This window comes from Triplophysa dalaica, chromosome 25 (genome assembly GCF_015846415.1).
Source record: "Triplophysa dalaica isolate WHDGS20190420 chromosome 25, ASM1584641v1, whole genome shotgun sequence".
NCBI classification, from domain to species: domain Eukaryota; kingdom Metazoa; phylum Chordata; class Actinopteri; order Cypriniformes; family Nemacheilidae; genus Triplophysa; species Triplophysa dalaica.
The window spans coordinates 917888-944108 of record NC_079566.1 but is presented as its reverse complement, the minus strand read 5'-3'; the positions used below and the strand labels follow the sequence as shown (position 1 = coordinate 944108).

General features: G+C 39.2%; 1 protein-coding gene across 1 annotated transcript; it reads left to right on the top strand.

Annotated features, from left to right (window-relative positions):
- The first annotated feature begins 11435 nt into the window (after positions 1-11435).
- On the top strand, positions 11436-14139 carry irx1b (iroquois homeobox 1b). Its single transcript, XM_056741662.1, has 4 exons — positions 11436-11780; positions 12326-13310; positions 13463-13535; positions 13995-14139. The coding sequence occupies exons 1-4, from the start codon at positions 11544-11546 to the stop codon at positions 14023-14025; spliced, it is 1326 nt and encodes a 441-aa protein (XP_056597640.1). The 5' UTR covers positions 11436-11543; the 3' UTR covers positions 14026-14139.
- Positions 14140-26221: the final 12082 nt, after the last annotated feature.

The following is a 26221-nucleotide window of genomic DNA, read 5'->3' as shown; positions in this document are numbered from 1 at the left end:
ATTTAAAAACCAAAAAACTGAAGGACGTGAAATCACAGTTTTTTAGTGATAACTGAGACGTAGACACATAAATTGCAATCGAAAAAGCTTAATGGAGAACTAAGATCGCAAAGAACAGTGTCCTTGGAAAACCGATTACATAAACGTTCCTGAGAGCACGTGTGATGTGATTCTCCGTTGTGTAGATGTGCACCTCAATTTAAACAACCAAAATAGTCAAATGTTTTAAATGTTCCAAAACAGCCAGGAACCTCTGTAATCTCAAGGTTGGACTACTGCAATGCTCTCCTTGCTGGTCTTCCTGCAAAGGCTATCAAACCGTTCCAGGTGGTTCAGAACGCAGCAGCACACCTCGTCTTCCAACAGCCCAAAAGGGCTCATGTGACACCCCTTTTCATCTCTCTCCACTGGCTACCAGTTGAAGCCTGTATCAGATTCAAGTCACTAATACTTGCCTAAAGGACTATCACTGGAACTGCACTGGTTTGCTTTCACACCCTCCTGCACTCCTACACCCATCAAGATCCCTGCGTTCAGCAAACCAGCGGCATCTTGTTGCCTTCTCATAAGGGCATTAAATCGCTTTCCCGCTCATTCTCATTCACAACTCCTTCATGGTGGAACATTGTTCCTAACTCTGTCCGGTCAACCACATCTCTCATAACATTCAAAAAACTACTTAAAAACCATTTCTTCTGTGAATACTTGACAGACAAATGAAAAAAAATAGGTAGTGGTCTAGCTTTTATTATAACCAGTAATTTTGTATCGGCACGTACTGTATTATTGCTCCTGTACGACATATCACTTATTGCCCCCTAAACTATTTGAAAGTCACTTTGGATAAAAGTGTCTGCTAAATGACTAAATCTAAATGTACTAAATGTAAATGGTTTATCAGCCTATCTCTCGCGGTCCGGATGGAACGAAGCAAAGGTCCGAATACGGCTCGCGGTCCACTAATTGAGGATGACTGATCTATACGTTTAAAACAGTAATTCAGATCACTCAAAAAAGCACATCTCCTCTAAAATACTTAGGGTTGACCCTACTGATCAAAACCCAACACTATTATGATCAATATTGATAGTGATAATTGTCTTAGCAAGTATCTATCTGAACTGTTGAAGTTATGTTATCCACAGTGCTTACCCTCATGAATGTAATAATAGGACTCTGAAATATAACCTTTACCCTCACGCTGCACTAGACCATGAGAGGATGAAGTGGATTAGGAGGTGCTGTTGTAACTGTGGGAGAGGACAGGAGGTGATAATCTGGTGAACTTCAGACGGACCTGCTGAGCTCTTCCCTCTAGAAGCCCCGAGGGCAGTAAATGCGGTAGACCTCCACTCTCTGACACAAATGTGTGTGTTTGCACAGTTTAAACACAGCCTCATTCTATTCCTCAGAGACAGACTCTCTACACACTGCCAAAAAGCCAACGGCACCAATTAGATAGAGCTGTTTTACGAGGTGCCAGAGAGAGAGAGAGAGAGAGAGAGAGAGACAGGGAGATTGAGCACAGTACGAGACAGAGAAAAGAATGAGAATAAAAGAACGGGAAACACAAAGTAAGAGAGGAAAGGTATTGTTGGAATGAAAGAAATGATTGGTTGGATGTGAGGCACGTGGGTGGGGCAAGATAAAGTAGAATTTTATTTAACTAACATTACACGTGCAACTAAAGAGATGGTTCACATTAAAATTCAAATGGTGTCATCATTTACTCACCCTCGTGTTGTTCCAAAACTCTTTTGGTTTAGAACAAATCACGAGATGAGCAGAATGGTAATTTTGCTCTTTTGTACAATGGAAATAAATGAGGATGGCTGCTGTCAAGCTTCAAAATTAAAAAAATAGAACTGAAAGTTGGCCATAACATGTGTGTACTATATGCCCTGTTTTCAAAAACCATATGATAGCTTTATGTAAAGAGGATGGTAACATATTTCTAAAATTTGCTGAAAACTTTTACCTAGATAAAAATGTCATGTGATTTCTTTGTTTAGTTTTAAAAGTTTCTTGCAAATTTTTTTAAAAGTCTTTTAACGATTTCCCTGACCTTTTAGGGGTACCATAAGTGTAATCCAATTTTCAAATGATGTATTTTCTTAATAAAATATTATTGATCACAACAAAACTCATGTTCTAGATATGTTAAATTTTTTTATGGAACCAGTAAGGATCTAATAACAGTTTCTCCATTTCCAGCTCCATTTACAAGTGTCCTGTTTAAAACATCACTACTTTACATAATTTTACAGTTTTTTTATCATTCACATATTTTTGAAATACGGTAAAAAACTGTCAAATTACAGATAAAGACTGCACATTTATAAGAAAAACAGGTAAAACCTCAAATAAATATTTATGAAGGAAAAATTAATTGACTGTATATTTCTGACGCCCCAGCTGAAATTTATTTCACAGGGTACTGTTGAAATACTCGGACACCATCAAACTAGAGAAAATGACCACACATGTTCAAGAAAAACAGAGGAAAGTGTAATTTTAGAGAAAAATCTTATTTAACGCAATATTTCTGACGCCCCCACTGCAGGAAAAGTTTTTTACTGGATTTACAGTGTGTCAATATAACTGAAGTCAGAACTAGACAGAACTCTAACCCCATTGGCTTTGGGAAATATTTCTCAAATTGGACCGAGAGAGTGGAGCAAGCAAGAGAAAAGGTTTAAAAAAGATTTCCTTCTTCGTTAGCGGTTCCACACCAGCTGGGCACCAAACAGGGCACTTCACTGGGACAGATGGCAGCATCACCCACACTGCTACCTCATTCCAACCTGTGCTGGCAGAGTTTCTGCCAGCCAACCGGGCGGAAATCATTAACCCTGGAGGGAGACTGTCCTATCAGGCCCTCCTAGGAGGGCTGGGCATAGAAAAGAGAGCAAGAGAGGGAGAAAGAGAGAGCGGGTGCCCCATAAAGTGACCTACGCTGAGACAATCTGTCATGACTTAAGTAATTATCTAGATTTTTTATGTGTGTGTGTATGAGAGAGAGAAGGCCGAGAGAGATAGAGAAAGGGAGAGAGAGGAATACAAATAGAGCTGTCATTATTCAAGGATATAGTATATCACTGTGAGCCAAAGCTGAAACTGCCCCAAACATCTTCAGACGGAGAGAATAAGAGGCACTGTTTTTATCCCCAGTTCTGTGCTTGTTTTAATATTAAAAGTATAACTTTCACTTTGGACATCGACTAATACATCTTTATTATTGTTTGATGAGGATGATAAGATTTGGACCTGTATTACGTGAGCTTATTATTTAAGGGGACCCATGTCTGCTGGGTGAGAAAACAAAGATGTGGTTATCTTCTTGCATCACAGAGGTGCTGCTATTGGTCAAATATTTGCTAAAACAACAGTTTACACAGGCTTCCTTAATTAAGCTTCATTACATTGCCCTTCCACAACTTAATCTGGCTCAAGTGTGTCTGGGGGAAGGGGGATTAGGGAAAGTTTGTAAAGTGTAAATACAAAATAGTCAGTTAAAAAATACGACAAAACCTGTGAATGTTCCCACATGATAGAGTTAATATACTCCCCAACAGAGACAAATTAATTTATGAGTCAATGATTTAAGACTTTAGGCGATGGAAATTATACATAATAAATTATGCACATAATAAAGGAGGTCCTGAAAGTCCCCCCCAAAAAAACTAATTTTCAACAAAAACAAAGTTAAGGCATTTTGCCTTTGCACGGCAGTAAACAGTACACAGATTGAGTAAAATGAAGTATAAAGTCAGATTCTCTTTTCTAATTTTAATTTAAATAAATTAAAAAAATCTTATAGAATTAAGATTTTCCCCAAAATGAACAGGAATTTATTTTGAAATAATGTAAATTAAGCAATTTGAAAGTGCCTCAGATGGTTCAAAGCTACCTTTTATTAATAGAGTTAGGGGTAAGTAAATATTTTATTAACTAAACTATTATTCTGTAAAAAAACATACAAAACTGTAATATTTTGGCAACTGGGGCGGCAGAAAATACTGAAAATTAAAAAAGTGTTTTATATAAAATATTTTTTTACATTTGACTTTTGAAGTCTATTTCTGTAATTATGAAAAATTTCATAATATTGCAGTATTTTAAAGTGTGTGAATATGAGAGATCTTTAGTAGTGTTGTTTTTTTATCTTTGAAATAATAGTATGTATAGTGATAGTGTGTGTGCTTACATTGGTTATGTCAGAACCAGAAGTTCCCATCCCAGTCCTGCATCTTTGTGTTTGTGTGTTTACTGACACAGGTCTGTCCCTGATTAGTTAAGAGCCACATGGCACAGAAACAGCCCAGCAAACACCCGGTGACTTACACCAGACTGAGAAAAAAGCACTAAAGCATCAACTGGGACTATTTACGGGGGCAAGTGATAACGGAAACAGCAAGAGGGCTCTCACGAGTTAATAGCATCATTAACTAGGAAAAGAAATCACACACTTGCTAATTGGTTTCTGTATTTGTGTTTCAGGAGAGAGTTTCGTTCTCTCCTAGAATTTAATGAGCGGAGAAACGAGTTTAATCTGGGTGTCTGAGATGATAAAATGTAAAATATGCTTTATCTATATCGACCGATTCAATTCAACATTCATTCTTCAACGGGATATATAATGGATGAAATTAAATACTCGGTTGGGTTCTGTTTAAACATCAATTATTAATACCCCATGATTAATAAATGTAGCAATAGAACATGAGGTTGTCACTGTCTGAAATTAATGATATATTCTCTTTTAACTTAAGACACGTTTAAATCTATAATTAGTCCAGCGAGTACTTAATGACAGTCTGGCGTCTGTACCATAACCATCACGTCCTATCGGTGCAGCCCGGGTCGCCCTTCTTTCGAACCCTTCTCACAAATTCTCATGACAACATTGTCTCTGTTCCGGCTGCAGGTCTGCACACACACCACATATTGTTCTTGTAATTATAAGCCCTTCGGTATGGGTGGGATGTGGACTGTGACACCAGAGTTGAAATTTCCTCCAGTTGAGGCTGGAGATCATCTCAGGAAGTTTTGAATATTTTCAGACAGGAAGTAGAAACATATGGGGCACACTCCAGGTAATGCCGACATTCTTTCGAATATTGCAGAGGCCTCCACCTCCCCTACATGAAAAGAATAAAGCTTTTCCTAAAACACAGCTCCTGCCTGACATATGTTTGTCTTCTAGTCTGTCTCTACCAGCTCCTATAATTTGATACAGTCCTGGACGGCGTGCGTATTTTAGGGAAATCCTGGAATGTTGAACTGGAGGCCGGGGGAGCAACCTCACATTGACTTTCAGGAATCATCAAATGAGATGCCAGATGTAAGTGACCAATCTGACTGCCTTGACTACCAACAAAAAGTTTACTTTCAAGTCCTCATCCAGCCTGTTTAATACGAAAGGCTGTATAAGCTTTTTATAGGATTTAGCCTTTCTCTCCGTCCCATTCCTCCTGCAGTTCGCCGTCTTTAATCTAATAATACTCAAGACTATGAGCTGTAAGGTAACTATGGAGATCACTTATGCTTACCGTCTTTAAGCTTTCTCTCGCAGTTTGGGTAACTAATACCTGATTAAATCCTGGCGCAGACAATAGGCTTGGTGGTGTCGATTGATGTAGCTTGTGCTCCATGGGGGTTGGTGAGTGGATGAAGGCCTGCTCTGTAAAGGATACCCTATTTATCCCTCCCCACGAGGGGTGCTCAGTCCTGGGGGAGACAGTTGGTCCCTGAGGTTCGGCGAAGCAAAACATGCTCGTGCGGTGGCCAGATTTTAGCAATGAATGTAACAGACTGTTCTTCATAGAGAGATAATTTGACAGATGGCAAGAGACGTAACGGGACACAATAGAATAATAAAAAATAAATAACTGAGGAAAAGACTGATTGCATTAAAGCAAACCTGGGAGTTACAACAATTCAAAATGTCAAACTTTCTCTGCTGAAATATTTTCAAGACAATCAAGTCACGACGTAAGCTTTCTCATCCAATAAAGAGGAATGAGAGGCATTCGCATGCAAGGTTATCCCACGCACGTTACCGAAAAGACCGAATCAACAAGGTTCCACTTCAGGGTACCTTTTCCAACCAACCCACCGCCCAGCCGACAACCTCTCCTGCCCCCTCATCTATTGTGTTAACCCCAGAACCCCCTCTGAGCATCAATGAACACAACAAAGCACTGGGCAGCGCTTTAAGCTTCTAAGATCAGCAACCTAGTGAGCCTGAAAGCAATGCTAATGGCTAATAGTGCATGCTAAGCATTAAACCGACCGGAGGTAAAACAAAGGAATAAATAAACTGTGAAACGGATTCAAATGCAGGACCTGCCTGAAAGCTTTTTGTTGCCCTCGCGAGAGTGGGCGGAGGCCTTCGCCGATTCAGTCAGCAATCGTGTAAAACATCTGTTAAATCCAGAAACTCTGTTGGAAATGACGGATTCGAGTTCGACAGCAAACAGTTTGTGTTAGAATTGGTTAATTGGTGAACCGGTGAAACTGAACCAGCCCGGCCACGCTCAGGTCTGGACAATGATCTACTGTATCGGGCTACAGGCAGTTGACCTTTGCTGGAATGAGTTCACGTTATCAGAGGATCTCTGACATTTAATGACGCCTATTGACTCTCTTAGGAACCGATTACATACAAACTTAAACCCACCCGCTAATTGCTGATGAGCAGGTATTAGTGGAGGCATTTTCCCTCAGGGTGTGAACCATAATGAAAGAAAATCTAAGATGAAAACATCAAACATTAGGCCGGCATCACTTGGTTTTGCAGAAAATGGTTGTGTTAACTCTCCACAGTGGTGGTTTTTAAACTAACAGTTAATTTTGTGTTGACTTTTAGAGACACAACGATCTACAGCTCGTTGCACTTAAAAGGGTCATCAGTGTTAAAATCTCTCAATCTCTGCTGCTGCGTTTTTTGTTCTCACACAAGTAGGGAAATGAAGCTGTGATGACATCAAACTGCTGCTCATCAATGGACTCTACACTCATTATCACTGGGTCTTTGTCACTTACAAAAGCTCTACTGCACAGTCATCTGGTCATCTCTTAATGCACACTGCAGGGGTAATTGGCTCATTGGTGAAGGACAATATGTGTAGAGCTATCAGGAAATCATGAAGGGTTAAAACCATTTTGGTAATTGGGATTTCCCTACAATAATGTGTTCAATTTCGTTAACTAAAATTGCATAATTCCGGGTCAGTTGTGGTCAACAATTGTTTCATCTTGTCTTCAATACGTTTCTTGAGGACATGGATTATCCAGATATCCCATTGATTGACTAAACTCGTTTTCTTATTTAACCAATGAACGAGTTTCCGTTAAGTTAAATATTTAAGTTCACTTAACTTGATGCGCATGTAGATTGAACTTAAATTGTTAAGTTGACGTTTTTATCTGGGCTACTTAATAATAAAACAAAGTATTAAAAGAATTCATACCTGACTCAACTAACGAACTTGATTCTCCACAGAAATACACCTGAAAATGGGTTTTGACCATGTTCATTATTTTGAAAAGAACTATCACGTGTTGAGCACGGTTTACCAAAGCAAACATAAATCACCTGAATGACATTGAAAACTATTTTTATAATGTAAAACATCTATACTACTAAAATGAGTTACACAATCTATGATCATTTATAAACAACAATTTTGATGTCCTATTAGTCTTAAGCGTAAGTAACCAAAACATTTGTTCGCAAGAGCTTATGGGTATTTCTTATTTTTAATAGTTTTTTTATGTTTATTCCACTTAAATCATTAAGTATACAAGTTAAATGAATCAATATTTTTATTTATGGGTCCAAATCTCAAAATGTGTTATCACAAAACGAGTCATAAGTAGCATGAGTATGCAACAGCCAACAATCCATTTTTCTTAAATGTCAAAAATCATTAGGATTTTAAGTAAAGATCATGTTCCAAGAAGATACTCTGTACATTTTCTACCATTTATACTTAAAAACTTTATTTTTGTGAGTGGATGCAGCAAAATCACAAACAAAAATGGCCGGAAATTTGGGAATATAACCACTCAAGATTGGTATCTATGTTAAGATTAGAATTTCAGCATCGTCATTACGCCTACAACCCTGTTTCTTCTTAGCAACTGTGTGCAACAGTGTCTCTGATGGATAACTTAAAGTCCATTTTCCCAATATTTCGATTTTTTGCACCCTCAGAATCCAGACTGTCAAACAGTTGTATCTCGGCCAAATATTGTCAGATCCTACCAAACCATACATCAATGGAAAGCTTATTTATTTATTTGTTTATAAATATCAGTTTCTTCAGCTAGTGTGACCCTTTAGACTGGTTTTGTGGTGTAGGGTCACACATTTTTATATTTTTTTATTTCAAACATTAGTGCTTACTATATAGTTTTAAGCAAGTGTAAAAGTCAAAGTCAGCCATTACAAGGACTCGAGACTAAAATTTGTTAATTTTCTTACCATGTGTGTGTGTGTGTACACATCGTTAAAAGAAAATAAACACAAGGCCTTTGCAAGCTGTACCTACAGAAGCTCTTTCTTCAGGACTTCCTGGAGGAAATGAGATGTTGGCATGCATGCACGTCTGTACTGACTGTCATCTAATGAGGTAAAACTCCATTCCTACAACACACACAATCACACAATTTGGGTTAATTCATCTCCACTCCATTAGAACTTCCTCCTTTCTTTTCTGAGAGGATTCAAAATGTTTGGAACTTACAAACACAATAAAACACTTAAAAAATCCATAATGATATTTGTCAATAAAAAAAGTGAAACTGAAATTCCTTGCAGCTTCGTATTGCCTTGACACACACACAAAACGGTCATTAATGCCTACACTTTAATGGCTCATTACAGAGGGAGGCAATGTTTAGCCAACAGTGTTAAAAAGGTCAGCGACTGAGGGGGAGGTTAGAGAGGTGAGGAGATTCACCAGATGAGAGTATCTGGGTGAGGGAATAAGGGGAATCGCCGGGACCCATGGGAATCTGAGTCTTGCCCTCAGTTAATGGACTGCAAAATGAGCCACGGTCCCCCGTGTCATCAAATCAGATACAGAGGCAGATGGAGATGAAGTGAAAGATGACAATCAGGGTCAGACCCTTCATATTAAAACTGTGCTGTGCCAACGCTCACAGTTGGGGGCAGAGACACAAGGAGATGTCGTTCCAATCTCACATGTTAGCAATAAGATAAAAATGCTTAGCATGGTCTTAGGAACTAAATTAAAAACAGTGAGGCGACAGGATTTTCTAGTTTTTCGAAAACACTTTGTTCTGTGTGTTTGTGTGCAGTTCTCTTTATGAACACTTGCTTAGACGTTCTGTTGCACCATCTTAAGGTGCTTCATCCACATCTGAATATCTGTCTTGACTTAATTAATTCTTTTTAAAGGTCTGCACCTTTAAAGTCATCTCGGCCATTGTGTTTAGAGTAACAGCACAGAGTCATACCCGATCTGAAAAGAATCTTCGAAAACTAACCATAGCAAACGTAAATAAACTCATAACAAATCTCAAAGCAGCGTGAAAGCCGAATAGATATAGGGAACAAATCAATGAATCGACCGTTTTGAGGCTGTCATGATTTTTTAAGTCGGCAAAGTTAAAATAAATAATGCATTGAAAGTAGTTTCATTTATATGATGATGGGCTCAAGGTTTTGCATTTGGCATCTCTCAACAAAGTGACACCAGCCATGCGCTGTCTTTAATGTCTGTGTATAATCTGCGGTGAAAAATATGTACCACATCCTGTGCAGCGTCATGAACTGTCACAGATATTTCAAACACAGACTCATAAATTTACACACAATTATTATTCCACTATATTATTGAGGTCAATTTATAGACTTCATAGATTTTATATTACTTAATGATATTTTTTATTTCCTAAACCTACCCTTGCAGGAATATGAGCATATTTCAAGTAAAACTAGATTTTTAGGACTGGACAATGTCTTTAAAATGTCTTTAGAAGTTGGTTGTCATGATTTTTAAAAGTATGCATCTATCCTTGTACATTACCTGTTGATATTATATAAAGCATCATTTTTAAGCAAAATGTGACATTGGAGTATGTTGGTACAGCCATACCTACACACACACACGCACAATGCAGTAACACACGCACAATGCAGTAACACACACAATATAAAAATCCTTCCTGGCAAATGAAGGGCTAACTGCTGTAATTAAATCATTAAATGCGACTCTTCGCTTCACAGGACACGAAGAGAATCGACTAACCAGCCCGCCAAACTCATTTGCAGCGCGCGCATGGAATTATGACTTTTTTGGATAAATAATTACAAAGCTAACATCTGATAGCAAGGTGCACCCAGGGGGAGGATTAGCGCAGACAGGGGTGTTAGCCCTCATTACTAGCAGTGGATGAGAGGAGGAGAGAGAAAATATACTGGGATAGAGAGATACGCTGTGATTTTAATTGCAGGCTTCTCTGGTTGGCTCCTTATCACAACCTCTCAGAGGGATCAAATGGCTCCTCTGAATGGAGCATTTCATTAACCTGTCACCTTATCACGGGACAACCTGTGTGATGCTAATGTGCAAATTACCATAAACGGGATCGTTTGTTTCCCTGTTGGACATTACTGAGACCCTCTCTGGCACGCCATGAGAACGCTTGTGTGTGTGCGCGCGCTCAGAGGGAGGGAGTGGTGATGATGATTCTCTGCGCTCCATCAATTCACCATTACGCTCCATTATGACCGTTTTCTCCACTCCACGATATCAGAAGCGCGCTGCATAAAGTTCTGAGGTGCGCATGGGATCCTGATTTGGCGAATTCATTGCGCAAAAAAGATGTAAAGATTGTAATTGTGATTATAAATTAAAGTGCACAATTCAACTAAATGGGCAAATGAATTTAATGCGTATGGAGATCGCATACGAAAAAATATTTTTGTTCTGCCTTTTTAATTGAATTTACTTGCATGTGTCACCAATAGCTATTAAGTTTGTTTTATTTTATTATGAGAATATTGAAAACATGGGGAATAATGATGTTTAAGCTGTTTCTATATCAACGAATTTATACTGCTTTTTGAGTCAAATGTTGAATGTAAAAAAATCAACACTGCACTGTATCAATAGTACTTGTTTAATTGTTTCAAGTTACTGTTTATTTTGCAATTACATTTACAGTTTTAGATATTTGTTGTCATATTCAACACTTTGACGCGAACGAGACGTATGCAATGCAACTGAAACACTTCGTTTATACTGACACACTGACACACCGTCACACAAACACACACAATAATGCACACTGCAGTCTACTTATCGCGTGGCCCCGGATAGGAGGGGCCTCGCGCTTAAGTAGCATGCCAATCAAGCCGTCAACTTCAAATTGAGAGAGGTCCGGAGGGTAGACGCATCACCAGAGCCGCGCTTCTACACCGAGCGAGAGTTATTGCAGTGATTTTGTCACGAGTGGATTGCTCATCTCTTCTATAAATCTCTGTCAGAGTTCCTCTGGAGTTGGACATGTCGTTCCCCCAGCTGGGTTACCCGCAGTTTTTAAACGCCTCCCATGAGCTGTACGGAGCCGAACGAACGGGTGTCATGCCCACTTCTCCACGCGAGGGAAGCTCCGAGAGCAGCTCAAATCCGGCGACTGCTATCACGCCAATGCTGGGCATGTACGCGAATCCGTGGACCGTGCAAAACTACAGCGCCTTCTTACCTTACAACAGTGCCGAGCTGGCCCTGCTCTCTCAGATGGTAAGATTTACATTTTTATAACGTTCAACTATTAGAATGTATTCATTAAAGTTTTAACAAGCATGGAATACATCTTTCTGAGTCTTAAAAAGACTCCGAAATTATTTAAAACTGAAATAAATAAAAACCGCATCAAATGTTGGTAATTAGCCTTTAGCTTACCCTAAATCAAAGAAATATCTAAAAAAATATAAACTCCGTAAGTGTACCTATTCAAACTCAACAAATTACTGAAACAATTCTTGCCGATTCAAATCAACACAAGCGTTAAGGCTTTTATTTCTACAATCTATATAAATATTTGAAAAGATCAGAGCTTCAAGTTTATCTGTTTTGTTAACTTATTTAAATATGTATCGCACTCTAAGACTTGATAAACAATTATGTAAGCTTTGTTTTTATTGGTAGTGCTTAGAAAATGAAGGCCTTATTTAGCCTATAACTAAACAAACTTTTTTGGCCAAATAAAAAAAAAGGTTTGGCATCTTTTTAAACAAAATACCCCAAAGCGACTTTCCCTCATTGTTATTTGTTTCATTCCCCAGGGATCGCAGTATGAGCTTAAGGATAACCCCGGAGCTCACCCACAAGGATTTGCAGTCCATACTACACCCGGTTTCTACCCATATGGTCAGTACCAGTACGGGGATCCGTCCCGGGCCAAGAGCGCAACAAGAGAGACCACCAGCACACTAAAGGCATGGCTACAGGAACATAAAAAGAACCCGTACCCTACCAAGGGTGAGAAGATCATGCTGGCCATTATCACTAAAATGACCCTTACGCAGGTGTCAACCTGGTTCGCCAATGCGCGCCGGAGACTCAAGAAGGAAAATAAAGTGACCTGGGGTCGCAGCGCGGAGGACAGAGACGGACGCATCTTCGACAGTGACAATGATGACGACGTGGACAAAAATGAAGACGATGAAGAAATCGATCTGGAAACAATCGATATTGACAAGGCCGAGGAGCCCACAGTAGATCAAAACAAGGCAGCGGAAAAAGAAACGTCGGATGACCAACTCGAAAGCGTGGAAGCACCACGGATATTATCCTCATCAGCGCTAAAAAATACGGACAGCCCTGTGTTAGGCATTCATAAAGAGCAGAGTGTGGTAAAAGGCGTCGGAGAGGTTTCTCCTGGTGGACCGGTGTGTCAGAGGCCTGGAAACAGCAAACCTAAAATCTGGTCTTTGGCGGAGACAGCGACAAGTCCAGATAATACGCAGAAAGTCAGCATCCCCTCGACGCACACAGGCCTCAGGGCCTCACCCTCTCCCCATCCCGCTTTCCTCTCCACTAACGGAATTTATACGTGTCAAATTGGGAAACTACACAACTGGGCGAGCGCAGCTTTCCTTAGCGCAAATTCTCTGATGGGTGTGCGTTCACTTTTAAGTCAGAACAGTCACTTTCCAAACCATAGCCCCGTTACGAATCCCGAAAAGAAGCCATCATCTGCCCCTGGATCTCCGTGTCTAGAGGCGGACAGTGAAAACTCTTCCGACAGTTTCAGTGTCAAACACAACGGTTCGTATGCATAATATAATGCAATTAGGCCTAATTAAATGTTGTCACATTATTTAACACAAACATCAGGCGTTAACATTTACTGAATCTACAATATACCATTTTGTTTATAGTGCAAGTTTTTAATTAATCATCTTTTTAATTTTACATAGATCAAGAGAACGTTCAAAGAATTGAATCTCCGACACTTGCGTCCAGACCAACATTTCCAGTCATCCACGACAGGTAAATTACGCACACGGAGCAGTGGATCAAGTCTTTCCATTGTTTGCTTTATGAATTAGAGAAACAATTGTTCAATCAAATATAGAATAGAGTGTGGGTCACTTTCTAGCAACTTTTACTGAAAACAACTTTTTAAAACAATTACATTTTGTAAGAACAATTGTTATTGTGTATAAATTGTTTATAATTAAATAATGCAAATTGATAAAATGACATGAAAGTGTAATCCATATTTTGATAAATGCACATGAGCATCGAAGCTTTATTTAATAATAAGTAATTAACAAATAATAACATAGGCCTAGTACTTTTAAGAGTTACCGGGGAAAATTTGCCAACAATAGATTTTTATTACTAAAAGACTATTCAACTATTTGCTGTGTGTCATAATTAAATTATTTTGTTAAAATCATGATTCGATGCATTTTCTAAATTCTGCCATTTTCTCTACTCATACAGGTCTCATCATGAACATCACAGCGCGCTCTGAAGACTATTTCATGAACACATAACTTTTCTCAAAGAGCTAAATTATTTAAAGAATCTAATGTCACAATAAAACAACAGCATTTACGTCCTCAAATAGACCAAAAATTGTATTTCTTTTGCGCTTCCATCCTGCAATATAATTTTTGTTCTTTCAGTTGATTTCATTTGAGCATGTCTGAGTTAACCATGTAGCTCGCCTGCTTTTCTTTTACAGATTTATTAAGAATTATTTGTCAGAAATTGTGAATATGATATATTTTTGTGTAATAAAGAAAATGAGATTAACTGGGTGTTTAAGGCATCACTAATTGTACATTGAATAATTCAGCATTATTCACACAAAAACCATGACTGAATACATGAAACGAAGACATTATTGAGTTTCGCTATTGCCTCGCGAAAAATATGATAATCTTTAAAAAAGAACGAAATGTTGAATGATAAACTGACGCAGTGAAACTATTAATCGTTTTCTTTTTGTTTTGTCAAGGGTATTTGTCTGCCAATCAACATGTCCTTCTGACGTTTAAGTGGCTAATTTAAAAAAAATCTATGCATCAACTTAAATTATGTCGCAACCATGCTAAACACCATTCATGTTTTTAAACAACAGTAACATTTATTAATTCATCGAAATGTTTTGAGTCATCCTAAATACGTAAAGACATTGGTAGTTTATAACAACGAAGCTCTCACTGTCGCAAAAAAAGCATCGGAGGGCAACGGCGACCCCTAAAGGCAGCTGTTGTTTATCAATCAGAGTTGGAAATTTTTAATTTGATAGAGCAGAATCTGTCGACAAATGTGACAACATGACCTTAAAAATTAATTACGTAGCCTAATAAAAAGATAAAAGGGTGTTTTTAACTGGAATGCAGTTTCATTTTTACCAAACCTGTGAATCAAAATCCTTTAAAATAAATACTAATACATAACCGAACTAAAATTAGTTTTTAAAAAAACAGGCAGAACATTTACACGATTAACTTGTTTAAGTTCATACTGCGGTTTTCACAGAATGCGAAGCTCTTCTTACACAACCTCGACAGCTGACTGAAATATGGAGACAGAGGAATATGGATCGCAGCTGTTCAAATGCCAGCTCCCAGCATGTGTGTTATACTCGGAGGAGAGTGGGGTGTGCATGGAGATTATATCAGTGATAAACGGAATATAAAGGCCTTCAAGAAAGGAGACAGAGCTTCACCTGAACTATAGGAGCTCGGTGGGGCATCAACGCCGCAGGACAAAGAGGCTATTCATTCAAACCTCTAAAAGTTTGTTTTTTAACAACAAAGTTTGTTTTGAAGAAGTTGGACATAGTATATTGCGTCATATGATTAGACAATTTATATTAGTAAGTTATATCCAACACCATTCCAATACGAACATTTGAAAATAAATCATGAATCATTTTAATGCTACATTAATTCATATTATGTTAAGAATAATAAAATGTTTAGAAGTGTTATTAAAGAAACGTTTAAACAAATGTTACTCAGTGTGCACGATGGAATAAACGGAGACCTCTAGCTGCACTTTTGAAGTGACTACAACCGCAAACCTTCCGAAAAAATAAACCATCGCACAAAAGGACAAAAAGGTGGTTAAGAAAACAATTTCATTTACATTCTTTGAAAGTGTTTATGTTCTGTTTGCTCGGTCACAGATGCTGCATTAATCTAAGTGTTTTGGAGACAGAAGAACATAATAAAAGTCAGTAACAGAGGCACATCTGGACCTGGTCAAATTCTTACTTTGTGACAAACAGACCGATTTATGGATCCTCTATAATCAAACACATGATTCCCAAGCATTAAACGACATTTTAAACGTTTTGAGGAATACAAGACGTCATCAAAACCCCGTATTCGTAAAAAAAACGTGTTCGGAGAGAGGCTCATAATATCTATAATTTTTGACCGAGGTTCAAACCCAAAGGTCATACAGGGGCCAAACAACGCCTGGACAGTATTGTGTGAACTAAACCAAATCTATTAAATCCCTGGTAAAGAAGAATTCTTTTTAGATTTTTTTCTGATTTCAATTTTTTTTTAAGAAAGACAAGACAAGCAACAAATAGTGAATTATTGTTCGGTTGAGTCTATAGGTTTTATACTGAACAAATATCTGATATTATTAAGGTTATATTGAAATTCTTGTTACATTTCTATTTCAGGCAATGAATAGCAAATAAACTAGGGCTATCAAACGATTAATCGCGGTTGATCACACACAGAATAGAAGTTTGTGATTACATAACATGTCTGTGTTTACATAATATATCGGTTTACTGTGTATTTTAATTTTGTATTTATAAAATATGCACATGCACGCAAATAAGAAAAATATTCATATATAATAAATACTATATTTCCAAAACATGTATGGGTTTCTAAATACAAAATAGATATACATTACACAGAGATTATGTAAACATGAACTTCTATTCTGGAAACAATTAATCAAGATTCATTTTTGACAGCCCTAAAATAAACAAATACATGATTCATTTAATAGGCCTATGGAAAATGTCCCATATATAATATCCCACAGCTATCACAATGTAGTTTTCAATTCCAAAAGCGTACAGAATACTTGATATATTTCATACATAAAAAATAACATATTTAAAATCCTCTTTTTAACTGTTCAAACAGTAAACCCCACATCCTGTATTTTTTTTAATCTTTTATAATGCATTTTTGCATTTTCACGCGAGACTAAATAATAATATCACTATCTTTTGGCCCACCTGCTCAGGTGACGTGTCAATCAAAGCAATGACACTAGAGAAGATGTCAGTCATGTTAAGGCATTTCTGTGCTATGCTGATGCTAATGGTGCAAGTGCAGCCAGGGCCTTTGTGGCCCACTCATGATAAGACATTAAATGGCCGTCTGTTTGAAAGGCTAGCTTCAGACTTCATGAAATGAATATATTAAACCAAGAAGGTGTGAAGGACAGAGAGATGGAGGGAGGTGAAAACGAATAACTGAATAAATAGAGCAAAAATAGGCAGGGTGGGGTGCATGGGTAGACTGTTCAGATGTTGAAAAAGGGAAAGTTTTCACATAATAATGTGCAAAAGATAATCAAACTACATTTGAAATTAGTTACAAAAACCTTTAACAGTTTTACAGTTGGCATCTCAGTTGAAAGTTTAAGGTGACGATGGTGTATTATAACTGCAGGTCTAACCCGAGGTTAACCTGATAAACCAAAGCCATAGTTAATCTGATTCAATCGGTTGGCATGAACTACAAAGGACAGTTTCTATGAACTGAGATCTTACAGTTCTTCAGCATCTGTGAGCTGAGTAAATATGAAATATGCTCTTGACAATGATAAACCAAAAGCTCTCTTACACACGCACGCAGATTCAAATTATTAAAGCTCATGCATGTATCCAAAATGACATGAAAATTAGTAGTAGACATTAATAACTATAGTTAAGGACAGAGAATAAAAAAGTAATACAACTTATTTAATAAAAGCACAGCACAATAATGTAACAATGTAAGATCTATGTAAAATGAAATCAATGAAGTGAATTAAGCCCTGGTAACTGTGCTGTTTGAATGCTGGCAAAAGCTTATAACTCTCTATCCATTTATTCTGATAAACTCTAAAATACACCAGGGATATTATTATAGTTTATGACACTCAAAGATAGGTTGTCGGCTTAACTTAATTAAGACACACAACTGAATAGATTCATCTGAATCTTTATTTTAGTATGTGTAATGAATGGTGCTGGCAGGATGCAGGGAGAGTTTACTGCATGAATACAGTAGCAAGAAAACGTCTGTGAATCCTTTGGAATTTCATTGTTTGCTGAATAAATTTGTCATAAAATGTGATCTGATCTTCATCTAAGTCAAGGGTATTGACAAACATAATGCGTCTAAAAATAATGACACAAATCTTTTTTGATATTTCATGTCTATATTTAGAACCACCAAAAAAACCCATAGCGCTTGTGGAGAAAAGTATGTGAGACCTAGAGTTAATGACCTCAAAAAAGGTTTAAGCACATCTGGAGTCTCGTTAAGATAATAAGTTTGGAGGTGTGAGCTACAGCTACTTTAACTGATAAAAACCCCTCAAACTTTTGGAGTTTGCTCTTCACAAGAAGAACACGCATATGTGAGCCATGCCTCGCCAAAAAGAGCTTTCAGAGGATCTACGGTCGAGAATTGTTGATTTATATAAAGATGGCAAGGGTTACAAAGTTATTTCAAAGATTTTAGAAATTCACCAGTCTACAGTAAGGCAAACAATCTTCAAATGGAGACACTTTGGGACTGTTGCAACTCTACCAAGAAATGGGCGCCCAATCATAATGACACCAAGAGCGCAACGAAGACTCATCAATGAGGTAAAGAAACAACACCGAATGACAGCCAAAGATTTGAAGGCATCATTGGAACTTGCTAACATCTCTGTTCCTGAGTCTACAATACGTAAAACACTGGACAAGCAGGGTATCCACGGTAGGACACCACGAAGGAAGCCGCTGCTTACTAAAAATAACATTCCTGCACGCCTGAAGTTTGCGAAAGAGCACACTGACACTACACAGCGGTTTTGGCAAAATGTTTTTTGGACTGATGAAACTAAGATTGAACTATTTGGAAAAAACGCACAGCACTACATCTGGAGTAGAAAGGGCACTGCATATCATCAAGAAAACATCATCCCAACTTTAAAGTATGGTGGAGGAAACATCATGATTTGGTCCTGTTTTGCTGCATCAGGGCCTGGCCAGCTTGGAATCATTGAGAGGATGATTGATTTTCCAAGTATATCAGACAATACTTCAGGATAATGTGAGAATGTCTATGGTTTCCTGAAACTGTGTAGAGGTTGGGTGATGCAACAGGACAATGACCAAAAACACCGGAGCAAGTCCACAACAGAACGGCTTTAGAAAAACAAAATCCGTCTTTTGGAGTGGCCAAGTCAGAGCCCAGTCCTCAACCCAATAGAGATGCTATGGATTGACTTGAGACGTCCAAAGAATATGACAGAGCTAAAGCAGTTCTGCCAGGAAGAATGGGTTAAAATTCCTTGTCAAAGATGTGCAGGTCTGATCCACAGCTACAGGAAGCGCCTGGTTGGGGTTTTCACTGCCAAGGGGGGTCCACCAGCTTTTAATTCTAAGGGTTCACTTACTTTTTCCACTGCCATTTTGAATGTTGAATGAGTGTGTTTAATAAAGACATGAAATATCAGACTTTTTTGTGTTATTATTTTTAAGACGCATTGTGTTTGTCAATAACCTTGACTTCTATGAAGATCATATCAGACATTTTGACACATTTATTCAGAAAACATAGACATTTCAAAAGGTTCACATACTTTTTCTTGCCACTGTATTTACAAATTACTAAACAAATAATGAAAACAACACTGATTATGTACTAATATTTTTTAAACATTTTTTTGCTGAATTTATTTATGTCAGCTTTTAAGTTTTTCATTTTTTTTGTGTAAAACAAACTAATGAATAATGCTGAAAAAATGTTTGGTGGGGACACTTAAATTTGCAACTTAAAATAAATAAAAACTAAACTAAACCATAAATTAAATAAATTAAACCTACATAGCAGTATTAAGAATAAAAGTCACTTAAGAAAATAAACAAAAATAACTTTTAAAATGAATTTCAGCTATTTTTACCAAAACAGAGGTATTCTGTCATATTACTATATCATGCTGCCACCTTGTGGTGTAAGCAGAAACTCCAACAAAATATTTTCGTCCAATCAGCAAAGTATAATACATAATCATTTGAGTTATTTAACAATACAAGATAATTGTTTATTTATGGTAAAGTTGAGCTTCACGTTTTTATATTCACAATAATCCTCACTCTGGCCCTAAATTGTGAAACCTCTGCTCCTCTGTGGTTTTGAATGCTGTAGTGTGATTAAATGATTTTAACATCTGAAGGAGCATTTGAATTATATAACTTCCAGCAAAATCTTCCTCAGCATAAATTTGAAATGATGCTTAAAGCTTTCTTTGTTTGTCCAATCCCTCTATGTTGTGTTTATAAAACAGGGTGACAATATTGTTGTGGTACAAAAAGAGGACACCCTCAAATGTGCGTATATAGTACTGCCTTATGCATTCAAATATTTGATATACTTTCACATATACCACAAAATAACTACATTTACTAAAGTTATCCTCATTAAAAATGTATAAACCTTTTATACATCAATTATGCCTCCTTAATAATCAATACCCTCTTTAGTTTTGAAAATAACACAACTTGATATTTAGCTGTTTATACAGTTGTTTGAACCAAAGAATAAGCAGGAATACATGATGCAAAACAAAGTAAAAGTTTTCGACCATGACCAAAGACTTACACAAAGTTGTTCTACATAAAGCATTAAGCCTTGAAATTCATTACAGCTACATTATCATCTATTCATCTACCCCACTAACTTTCTACCCATTTATCTGCCCATCCTTCTATCTGTATATCTATCTACCCGTCTATCGTCTACCTTCCCATCTACTCATCTACCTACCTGTCTGTGTATTCATCTACACATCTCACAGTCTATGGCAGGGTTCTTCAACTACATATCTTTGAAGGCCAGATCCCAAAAGTATAAATAAGAAGCGGGCCAGTTTTTTACCACATCCTAATTTCTTCTGATATTTGGTATTTCTTATTGCATTTTGTTCCTTTTCTACTGTTTTTGTTGCTGTGACTAATAGGTCATATACTGTTTTAAAAACATGAACACGAATATTGCATCCAGTATTTTTGCCTTTTCATGATATACAATTCAAAGGGATATTGTCGTTTTAATTGTATTTTATATTCCTTAATGTGTTAGTTTACCCAAAAAGAATTAACTGCTACTGAACTAAACTGTTAATTTACTCAAAAACTCTTCAATATGTTCTGCACACTATGGCTTGAAAAAGGAAAAAAACATTCAAGTACGAGGTAAAAGCATGCTTTACTAAAGAATAAAGGCAAACAAACATTTCAGTCAAACATGACCTTTATCAATCCCAGTCAAACAATGTGGAGATACAGAAGCCAGCTTCCGTTCAAAGCAACAGCTAAAAAAATACCTGCTTTGACTAACCAATAACTGTCTGTCTGGCTAAAAATTGTGGTTGTTCATTCTCTCCTTTGCTTACTCCATCCTTAATCCTCCTTGTAGCATGGCCTTGTAAACTAACGATACTGTTTAGCGTGTTGTCAAAATGTTTATATGCTCTCCTACTTGTAAGTCACTTTGGATAAAAGCATGTGCCAAATGAATAAATGTAAATGTAAATCTTGATTTAATGTGTCACATGGTTGTATAAGGTCACATGATCAGTCAAGACAAAATGTTTTCAATAACAAAATAATAATTCAGTATCGAAAATACAATATTGATAACGTCTCTGAAAGTCTAACAATACGTAAGGGATAACCCAAGGATAGCCAATGTCACGGTACGGGATTGGCAGAACCCAGGCGCAGGCAGGTAAGGGTTAACAAAAATATTTATTTAAAATAAAAACCCCAAACCAAAACCCACGATGGGGAAAAACGCAGGAAAATAATATTGACTTATAATAGAAACACTTCCCACGAGGGGGAATAAACTGAGAAGTCAAAAAACGTATACTTTGCGAAAATGCAAACTAAGCAGGAACTTGGTTTAGACAAAGTAACACTGCGACTAGCACTAAACAACATGAAATAACGACAACAATCCGACTAGGAAAAGAGAAAGAAAAGGGATTTAAATAAGGAACAACTAACGGGGGAATAATTACAAAAGGGAGGTGACCGGCAGGTGACAGAGATTAAACACTAAGGGAATGATTACGGGAGACAGAAGGGCGGGGCTGAGAGACATGACAGGAGGACACGTGGCCGCAAAGTAACAACAAAAGACCGCAGGACAAGGTTCTGTCCTGACCCTGTCCAGAGAGTTAGAGAACTCAAAACAGGAAGGACAGAGTCCTGACAGAATCCCCGCCCCCAAGAAAAGCACAAGTAAAGCACAAAGAAAAACACCATAAACACAGCACAAAACTAACTAAAGGGACCATAAGGGAGGCAACTAAGGGGTTGGGGTGTGCCAATGAAAATAATAAACATGGCAGGGGGGGTGGGGGAACAATATAGTTCATGGGGGAAAGTCCAAAGGGGCTATGACCAGAATTGACGGTATTAGCCCTCGTGGGCGCCCGTGAGCGTTCAGTCCATGTAGGCTTGACTGAGGGTTTAGAATGTTCAATGTCAAATACCGGTGAGAGGGCCAGCTGATTCATCGGCGGGAAGGCCTGCTGAGTCATTGGCTGTAGTGCAGGCTGCGTCACCGGCGGGAATGCCGGCTTAATCTCCGGCAAGAGGGCTGGGAGTGTCACTGACGGGAAGACCGACTGCAACCCGAATGAAGTGCCGACTGAGGCATCGACGGGCATGCCGGCTGTGTCACCGAATGAAGTGCTGGCTGCATCACCGGCTGTAGAGCCAGCTACATCACCGGCAAGAAGGCCGGCTAAATCTCCGCCAAGAGGGCCGACTGTGTCACTGACTGAAGTGCCTGCTGCTTCACCGGCTGGAATGCCGGCTGAATCTCTGGCGAGAGGGCCAACAGAGTCACCGGCTGAATAGCCAGCTGGCTGGACCACTGGCTGGACTACAAACTGGAGAGAGGGACAACGCGATCCACTCTTAGACTTCTTCTTGGACCGGCTTACGAGATGCGTGTCTGGCTCCAGAGAAGCGGTGGATGGCCCGACCAACTCCGTACCGGAGGCATCGGAAGGGGAGTCCCTCAGTCCGCGATTACTCCGGTGACTAGCTGGAGATGGAAAGGTCGCGGAAGGTGCGGCGACAACGACTACCCCAAGCTGCAAGGCACGACACTTGGAGATGGTGCCTAGTGGAGACGGGTAGCTGGGTTTGCCTGAGACCTGGACCTTGTGTGACTTGAAGCGTGCCGCCACACTATGTCGAAATCCAACGGTCTCATCTTCTTCAACTCCGCTGGTGTTCCTGAGGTTAAATAACACCGCCAGTTCCTCCTCTCCGAAGATCCCAATTCTCTGCGGCGCTGAGGAAATCCTCCAGGAATTCCTCAATATGGGCATCCCCCTGGAGAATGACGCCGAGTCGACGAGTCTGGCAGGACCGTCCAGTGTACATGCCTGCTGGGTTCAGTGTTGGTCGGATTGTTCTGTCACTGTACAGGATTGGCGGAACCCAGGCGCAGGCAGGTAAGGGTTAACACAAATATTTATTTAAAATACAAAACCAAAACCCACGATGGGGAAAAACGCAGAAAAATAATTTTGACTTATAAAAGAAACACTTCCCACGAGGGGGAATAAACTGAGGAGTCAAAAAGCATATACTGCAAGAAAAAGCAAACAAAGCAGGAACTTGGTTTAGACAAAGTAACACTGCGACTAGCACTAAACCACATGAAATAACGGCAACAATCCGACAAGGAAAAGTGAAACGAAAGGGATTTAAATAGGGAACAACTAACGGGGGAATAATTACAAAAGGGAGGTGACCGGCAGGTGACAGAGATTAAACACTAAGGGATAAATAGAAAGAAGAATAAAAACCTACAACTTTGGATGATTCTACTGCTTTTTCCAGGTTTAAAATATATTGGCAAAACCAATCGTCAATTGAAAATTTGCATGAACACAGGAGTTCCATAAGAGGAGCAGACCACAAGTTGGCCACAAACTCAGTGACGTGAGATTCTGTGGTATTCAGAGATTGATCAATTCCAGAAGAGGTGGTGATTTTAATAAGAGACTGTTACAGAGTGAAGCTAAATGGATTTATCATACGAACTGTGTACATCCCAAGGGGTTGAATGAAGAACTTGTACTTTCATGTTTACAATAAAATAATAATTTCAACAGTTGTTATGGAATTATATAAATGTATTGTTAGACGTTGAGACGTTACTTATATTGTATATTCAATACTGAACTATTATTTTGTTATTGAAAACTTTTTTGTCTGAATGATCATGTGATCTTATCCAACCATGTGACACTTTAAATCAAGATGGCTTCTGTATCTCCACATTGTTTGAATGGAATTGAAAAAGGTCACACAAAACGAATTCCTGCCAATGGTGACGTTAAACTGGCGTCTTAAAAAGCGTATCAATTGGTCTGTGCAAGAAACTGAATGCTATTATCAAATCTTCGGGTGAATTCCAATCGCACTGATGTGCTCCACTCCCTTAGAAGGGCAGATCCTTTGTAGTGCGAGTTCTAGAGGGAGATGAACAGCTGGTTTTGTGAATATAGACGTTTAAATTGACATTACATTATAGATGGTTTCATCGGACCCGAAGTAACTTCCGGTTTGTATTATAATATAACAATTTATTTTAGATATAATTTATGTTAATTTTCATTCACATCAAAATGTTATTTTATATTAATTATATTAATACTAATTATTAAGTCCTCATCCAGTAAAAAATATAAAAAATTATATCTGGTATCTGAATAACTTTTGGTTTGACTGTACTTTGGTTTACCTAATATCTAATCCTGTTGTCTATACCCATTCTATAGGCTGTACTTTGGCTTGTCTATTATATAACATTCTATTATGCTATATTATTAGATATCTCTTAGACTGGTTGAATAACACTTAACAATATATAAGTTAGATTACACTTACAATTACTACCTACCTATACTTACCTTTTCCATCTTACATTTTCTGAGTAAGATTTCATGCCAGTCAGCCCGCAATGTTGAACCTTTTCATAACCTGTATCGTAAGTAAATGATAGCTTAGTTCAGAAGTAATATAGACCGCAGCTGTCCGCAGCACGCGCCCAGTCAGTGCTGAACTGGAGGCTCCTGGGACACATGGCATCCTCCGCGGGGGTAATACCCCTTGGGTTGATGCACATGAGACCGCTTCAACACTGGCTACAGAGTCGAGTTCCGAGGACAGCGTGGCACACCGACAGCAGGCGCATGGTGAATTCGCCCTGCTGCCGAAGCACCCTAACCCCTTGGTCTTCCATGAAGCACGTCGTGGTGACGACGGATGCTTCGCTGCAGGGGTGGGGTGCAGTGTGCAACGGGCACGCAGTAGCGGGGCGCTGGACGGGCCCCCGTTTGCGCTGACATGCAATTGCCTAGAGTTGTGGGCAGTGCGGCTTGCTCAGAGAGGCCTCCGGCCTCTAGTGCAGGGCCAGCACGTGATGGTCCTCCAGGACAGCACGACAGCCGTAGCGTACATCGCCAGGATGGCGTACGCTCATGGCAGCTAACACAACTTGCCCGACGCCTCCTCCTGTGGAGTTAGCAGGTGATCCGCTCCCTGCGGGCCACACACATCCCAAGCAAACTGAACCAGACAGCCGACGCGCTTTCTCGTCAGTATACTCCACCCCCGGTCCAGCTCCCTTGGGTGCTGTTCGGACAGGCACAGATAGTCCTCTTTGCCTCCCGCAACACCACCCATTGTCTGCTTTTGTACTCCCTGACCGAGGCCTCCCTCGGCACGGATGCCCTGGCGCTCAGCTGACGGGCGGAAGCAAACCTTCCCCCCCCAGGAGCCTCCTTGCACAGTGTCAGGGAAGAGGCGCACCAAGTGTTATTGGTTACACCGCACTGGTTTAACCAGACTTTGCTTCAGAGTTGATGCTCTGGACAGCAACTCCCCCTGAACCATTCCCCTGACAGAGGACCTGCTCTCTCAGGGGAAGGACACGTTCTGACATCCCAGATCAGACCTCTGGAACACCCATGTCTGGTCTCTAGACGGGACGAGAAGATCCTGAGATGGCTACTCCCCCTCTACGGCAGAGACCATCACCTAGGCTAGGGCCCCATCTACTAGGCGGTTACACACCTCTAGACGGTGCCTCTTCTCGTCCTGGTGTCTCTCTCAGTGAGAAAGACCCACTGAGGTGCTCGATCAGGATTGTGTTGTCCTTCTTACGAGACTGGAGACTAACATCTCCCCTCCACACTGAAAGTGTATGTAGTCGCTATCGCCACTCATCACGACTCAGTTGATGGAAAGTTTCTAGGGCAACACGACCTGGTCACCAGGTTCCTAAGGAGTGCGAGAGGGCGGAATCCGCCTCATCTTCGCTCCATACCCTCTTGGACCCTAACATGGGCTCCGCTAGCTGCTCAGGCGGCTGCCATACCCT